The 6,887-nt window shown below is 40.2% G+C and overlaps 1 protein-coding gene across 1 annotated transcript in view; it reads right to left on the minus strand.

Moving 5' to 3' along the window:
• The window catches only part of slc5a10 (solute carrier family 5 member 10), a 29,159-nt gene extending 24,429 nt beyond the window's left edge, over positions 1-4,730 (minus strand). Inside the window, exons 1-8 of the mRNA XM_033624223.2 lie at positions 4,267-4,730; positions 4,096-4,167; positions 2,898-3,002; positions 2,213-2,272; positions 1,797-1,901; positions 1,578-1,683; positions 1,395-1,475; positions 1,096-1,301 (exon numbers count right to left, since the gene is read on the minus strand). Of these exons, the coding sequence (XP_033480114.2) occupies positions 1,096-1,301; positions 1,395-1,475; positions 1,578-1,683; positions 1,797-1,901; positions 2,213-2,272; positions 2,898-3,002; positions 4,096-4,167; positions 4,267-4,374 (843 nt within the window). The 5' untranslated portion in view covers positions 4,375-4,730. The remainder of the gene's footprint in view (positions 1-1,095; positions 1,302-1,394; positions 1,476-1,577; positions 1,684-1,796; positions 1,902-2,212; positions 2,273-2,897; positions 3,003-4,095; positions 4,168-4,266) is intronic.
• Between the last annotated feature and the right edge of the window lie 2,157 nt (positions 4,731-6,887).

Genomic DNA, 6,887 nt, shown 5'->3' on the forward strand with positions numbered 1-6,887 from the left:
GTGGAGTTTTCTACCATACCTAATTAGGGGAGAGAAGAAAGACATAAATGAAAACACCAGATTACATTTTGCAGCAACTTCCTTGTTAACCTTTGACCAGCCCTACTTACTGTAGTTGAGTGTTTTTGTATGCAACGGGCCGTTTACAGACAGTGCTTGTTAGGGTTGAGTATTGGTACTCGATACCTTCAAGCTATTAAACAGAATAACACAGTACCAAGTCGTATCTAAAGTTTTCACAGTCAGTTCCTGCATTTGCCTTTTTTTGTACCCAGATCTAGAAAAGAAAAATATTGGTTGTGGTGAAGTTGAGCGCAGTGTATTTGATGGAGTTGGCAGTTCGCAGTTCAGCATGCCAAGATGCCAGTGCCTGTGGTGTCTGGTGGCATTTTACGTAACCGAATGCTTCTATTCACATGATGGGTATCAAATGAAATACTCTACTGGTATTGGTATCACAGGTACTGATATCGTAATTTTTCAAAGGGTACTCAGTCATATTGCACATGCTCACTTTATTATCCAAATATGCCATATAAACGGACCATTGGAATTGAGATGGTGGGTCAATAAAACCAAACCCAAAAAGAAGAAAAACTGCCAAAACTCCCCAAAAAGCTAAGAAAAAAAGGTTCCCTTTACATTTTTTAAATGGACAAATCATTTTCAAACGTGCCACTAGAACACATGTTAGAAGATGGAGACAAACCTATGTCCAGAAAAAAAAGGATGTTATTAATTTATCTGATTAATTTCAAGAGGTTTGGGGTTTTAATGAAATACTTCACCCCAAATGCCCATTTGTATTTCAGTTCGTCGCCCTGTCTAATGTTGAATTCATGAAGAAAACATTGTTTTTCTCGCATACCTCTTGTGAACAAAGAGTACAAAAACGATCGATGAACTGAAGTCATTGAGGACTATGTTTATTAACAGCAACCAGGACTGACAGTTAAAGTATAGATCCGTTTCACTTTCAGTCCCTGTTGCAAAGGACTGATGGCAATGCCATGTGTTTGGAAAGTACCTAGCATCCAACCGGATAAATGAGACGTGTTTTTGCCTTTACATGCACATGATTGTGTATAAATGTACCTGGTCAGTGCACCAGTACCAGGTGGCCAGTATGGTGAGCCCCAGAGTCATGCCGGGCCAGGGCAGGTCTCCGGTGACGGCATCTCTGAACAGGTGCATGGCGTCCTGACGTGGCAAGTGGCAGGTACTGTTGGGGATGATCTTACTGGGCACGGCCATGCTGTACACACGCTCCAGGTTACTGTAGCCACCAATCTTATTGAAGGCTGTGGACCGAGAACACACAACTCCAACTACACAATCCTTAAAAATAAGTGCAGTTGTTGTGCTTGTTTATAAATGCTGATAATTGTACATACCAGTGATTGTTAGGATGATTGCTCCTATAATCATGATGAATGTCTGTAGAGTGTCCGTGTAGATGACGGCAGCAAGACCGCCTGAAAAGACGTGTGTGTTATGGGAATATTTCCAGTGTATCTAAAACACGAGAGTAGTTTTACAGGATGTAACTGTGTAGGTGTGTGTGGTTGTTTGTGTACCTGCAATGGTGTAGAGAGCAGTGACCACCAGCATGAGGACAGTGGACAGGTAGAGGTTCCACCCCAGACACACCTGAACAAACAAGGCTCCAGAGTAGAGGTCAGTCTGGAGACAGAAACACGACAAAGATTCAGTCTCACAGCAGATAATGTTAAATGGTTAAAGGCCAGTGCGGTCAAATACTGAGTGTGATGCTGCCTCTTTGTGTGTGACTTTACTGATATCTTTGTGAAGACGGACAGCAGCAGTGAGAGGACAGCCAGGTAGGTTCTGATCCTCTCTCCTCCAAAACGGCGGCCCAGGTACTCCGGCATTGTCACAATCTGAACACACACACATTTTCAACACACCAAGAAGCAAACTGAAGAAGCTGTGGGTGGTTTTTAGGGCTCGGTGTGATCTTTCAATTAGCTTCTGGTAACTGTAGACAACTTTGATGTGTTCACACTTCCCCTAGATTTAAAATAACTGTGCATGCGTGTGGTGTAACACCCTGTTGGGGAATTTTCAAGGCGGGGATTGTTAGTAAGGAGAATGTGTCTTGGCACCAAAATGTACCTGCTGAACCAGCCTTAACAAGCAGACATGCATCCATGTGTGTGTGTGATGAGTGTGTGTGTGTGTGCAAACTAACCCCTGAGGAGATGTAGACAGGCACAAATACCCAGGCCAGAGCCAGCAACACATAGGTGGCCTGAGAGACAGAAGAAAAGGAGACAGAGGGAGCACAGAGAGGTTTGACCAGATCGTCCACAACAGTCGCCTCTGGGGGTAAAAACCTCTCTGGTCAAACTGTGGTAAAACTTTTAACCCTTTAGGTGCTGTAACATGTGCAAGCCTTTGCTCTACTGCTGTGGACTGACTCATGCACACTGTACACTATGAAATCCAGCTTGGTATTTAAAATGCTCTGCTGCTGCCCCCTGCAGAGGGCCGCTTGCAACAGCCACTAAAGGAAGATCAAACACAAACACACTGCAAAACTAATTCTTTAATTAGCACATGTTCAAAGACATAATTAGATAAAACAGGCAGTAAAGTGCTGATGTCATTTGTTTTCTTTTCACGTACAAATGGGAGATTAGTCATTGTAGCTGTAAGTTGTTTTTGTTGCACACATAGACTGTGTTTGTCTAGTCAGTCCTATTAATACTGCCAACCACAAAAGAAATAACACGTGCATGGATTAGCAGGCAAGCTCTGCTTCATTCCAGACTACAGTGTGTTTAGTTACTATTAATAGATTAATTAGAACAGCATCTGTAATGTCTTTCTAACTGGACAGATGTGTGTGTGTGTGTGTGTGTGTGTGTACTCACATTCCATTCAAAACCAGTGACAGCGATGCCTCCAGCAGCTCCGGTCCCAGCCAGACCAATAAACAACCCTGAGCCTTCTGAGCTGGCAAAGAGAGACGCTCCAATCTGAGTACATCAGAGATTGCAGAAGTATTCAGATAGTGTCAATATGGTGGTATAAAAATACTCTGTTACAAGTAAAAGTCCTGCAGCAAGCTTAAATATTAAAGGTTAAGTTATTAGTAAAAGCACTCTGTGCAAGTATTGTTTTATATTTTATTGTGAATATATTTTATATGCATCAAAACATAAGCGTCATTTTGCTGTCGTAGCTGGTCAAGGTGGAGGTAGTTTTAACTACAACATTTAGAATTTGGTCTAGTGCTTCCCAACCAAGGGGGTCAGACCTTCTACAAAAGGTCATAATATAGATATGAGGGGTCATGAGATGATTAATGAGGCAGGAAAGAAGGAAAAAACAAAATTCTGATCCACAAATTTGTTTTAATATGTCGGTAATTCTTTTTTGTTTTCAAACAGTTTTTTAAATGAAGCCATCTGAGAAGTTTTGGTCAGCTGTTAGCAACCAAAGAAAGATTGGGACCATCTAAATTAATCTTCAACAGTGTGTTACTTCTTGTCTCCACTTTTATGTAAGCTTCTCTTTGTTTTTTTACTCTGTGTCTGAGTGCTTTTATTTTATATTGTTTTACTTGGCTGCATTGTAAATGAGGTCTCTACCTCAATGTATGTCCAAGTTAAAATAAAGGTTGAATGAATATATATTAGTGTTGTATTTTATAAGCTTATCATATAGTTTTCAATGTAAAATCTTAATCTGAAAAATAACCAGCTATCAAATACATGTAATGGAGTAAAATGTACATTATTTCTCCCTGAAATGTGGTGGAATAGGCCTTTAAGTATTGACGTAGCATAAAGTGGAAGCCACAAATTACATTTCATGTATGCAGAATTTATGTCTTTTGGCTGAGTCTGTCAAACACAACAAACTAGCAGTCTGTCTGCCCAAGGTACCAAACAGCATTATTTACAGTCATATTCAAGCTCACTGATTTTTACAGATCAGTTTATCGGAAAACTTCATCCAACTACAGATCAAAAACACACCATCACAGGAAGCACAAACTTCTCTTTGCTCTTTATCCACAAAATCAACATGTTAGAGACGCTGCAGAGCAGATCATGAGACACTCACCGGCCACCAGGCCATGTCCCGTCCAGCCAGGAAATATCCGCTCAGAGTATTCCTGCTCACCCTGCATGATGACTGACAGAGAAAACCGTTTCACACCAGCACCCACAACACACATTTACTGAACATGCATACACACACACACACACACACAAATACACTTCTGACTCTCACCCAGATGCCGACAGCGAGGTTGAGAAGAAAGTAGGTTACTATGACGATAATGTCAGAGAAGCTGAAGGACTGAGACAGGGCGTAGAAGTTGATGGTGGAGTTAGACATCCTCAGTGTTCACAACCACACACACGAAAATACACCAGAAACACACCTCTTGTACTGCCCTTTCCTTACAGCCTCACACACACACACATAAACTTACTGAATCAGACCCTTACACCTGCGCAGCCACTCTCACCAGCTCCCTCTCATAATCTGACACTGTAGACCTACTTTGCAAACACCCAAAACACCAAGACGAACATATTAAACTCCCTACTACAAACCACCAGACACTTTTTACTTCTCTCCCAACAAATATACAAAGCTTACTACCATTAACACACACACAGTCAAACACACACTCCAGCCCTTTGTGAAAGTCCCCTCTCGCCTGAACCACAAACTCGCTGTTGCTGAAAGTGTTGAGTGTTTCATGAATGTGTGAAGAGGGCAGTCCCTGGTTGAATTGATGATTAAACACATCACCTTAATGTGGCACCCGCAGCGCTGACACACACGCTGTGCTAGGGGATAATGGAGTGCATGTATGGGCGAGCAGTGGAGTTACTGGAGTACAGCAGATGCTCATGTGGACCAGAGTCCACGCTGATGCACACACACCCACCCGACACACACCCACACACACACACACACACACACACACACAGATGGTCAATCATTGGCAATGACAAGTTTATAATCATTAGTGTCTAAACACACAAACATCTGCTGGTAAGTGCTAAGTAGGGTCAGAGAAAGTGTGTGAGAGAGAAACAGTTTACAAGCAGTTAACTGTTAATAGTTTCCTTCAGTAACTCGTAGGAAAGAATCAGTCAGTCAGTATAGAAGTTTTTACTCCAGTGAGACAGCCAACATTTGAAAACCATGACACGTAATCTTAAAAAGTCTTTTTTTTGTAGATAGGATAAGTTCATTCATGTTTTTACATTTTTAACTGATGATGGACACATGGATGGATTAGTGAACAAGCCTACTGGGCACAGGCTGAGGGGCTCCCGTGGCCTTCACCTGCAAAATGTCACAACCTGGAAGAGACTTACAATGATCACAAAGAGACACAAAAGACAAAGTGATGCAAAACAGCAACAAAAAATAGGAAAAACAGCACCTAGTCTGTGTTTCTTGCACCAGTGTAGGAGAGGTGGTGGGGCCTTTTGCATATCTGAACCCAGGGGCCCATTGTCTCATAATCCACTCGTGGATGGGAAACAAATGATTTGGAATACAGATCTATTACATAATAGTCAATATGATATATATTCTTTGGATTTTTTTGATGAATGTTACAACATTCAATTTAAAAATTGAACATTTGATCATGTAATCTGATTTCATTGCATTCTTTATTTACTGAACATATTAAAACAACCCCTACTTAGAAAATATTAGTGAGATTTAACTTTGGGAAACACTTGAAAATATTTGAAAGAACAATTTTGGAGAAATCTCTCCAGATGGAGAGGTTTTCATTGGTATAAATAACAACATTACTATTGTATTTTCAAAATAAGGTAAGATAAGAAAAATGTTTATCAATTACTAGAGGGGAAATCTGGTTGTTGCAGTAGTGCAAGAATAGAAATAAACATAAATAAATAGAGAGTAAATGTTCACAAGAAAAACATGAACAGATATGATACCACAACCAACTTTAACAAACTATTTTTAAAAATAAAATATCAAATCATGGTAAAAAGATTAAATATGTCATTAACTCCCTGGTCTGCCCCTTGTTGTGTGAGCTTTCTCAAAATCGGAAATAGCTTTTTTTTTTACTCTCAACACATCTGGACATTTTTCACTGAGCGACAACAGGAGAGGACATGAAGTCCGAGAGGAAGAGACAGAGACAGTTGGGTTGACTTTGTGTTTGTGCTTCCTGATGTGAAATTAACTCAGTGTCACACACAAACTGCTGGCCAGTGTTTGTCTGCTGTGAGGAGCAGATGGTGGCGATAGAGATGCCCTGACGTCACACACATCATCATTAATCTCTCTCGCACACACACACACACACACACACACACAGAGCAAAATGTTAAAGTTAAAGATGAATAAAGATTTGTGTGTAGCAAAAACTTTTATTATAAAGTTAAAGAGAATTAATGAGAATCACTTTGCATTTTTAGATCAGATCCAGCTGAAGGCTGTTGTCATGGCACAAAGTGCAAGAAAACAAATAATAGCAAATAACCAGCGGTGCAAAAAGCAGTAACTTGCAGAGAAACAGACATATAGTCTTAATATAGCCTGTAGAATAAACAGTGAGGGGTAGACATGAATGCACTAAGATGAGCATGAACAGCTGTTAACAAAATACTAAAGTGCAGGTTTAAGTACAAGTATAGACAGTAGTATAAATATGTATACTCTATAGGTTAGATTTGTGCAGTATGTGCAGTATAACTATGCATGGAAGAGCAAATATATCAGACTACAGGCACTTGTATTTAAAGTAATGTAGCAATAGTAAGTCATTTAGAAGAGCCACTTGCCAACATCCTGTGTTTTAATTTGTAAATCCATACGCATATGTTTAAAAATGTTAGTACATG

This window comes from Epinephelus lanceolatus, chromosome 3 (assembly GCF_041903045.1).
Source record: "Epinephelus lanceolatus isolate andai-2023 chromosome 3, ASM4190304v1, whole genome shotgun sequence".
In the NCBI taxonomy this organism is placed as follows: domain Eukaryota; kingdom Metazoa; phylum Chordata; class Actinopteri; order Perciformes; family Serranidae; genus Epinephelus; species Epinephelus lanceolatus.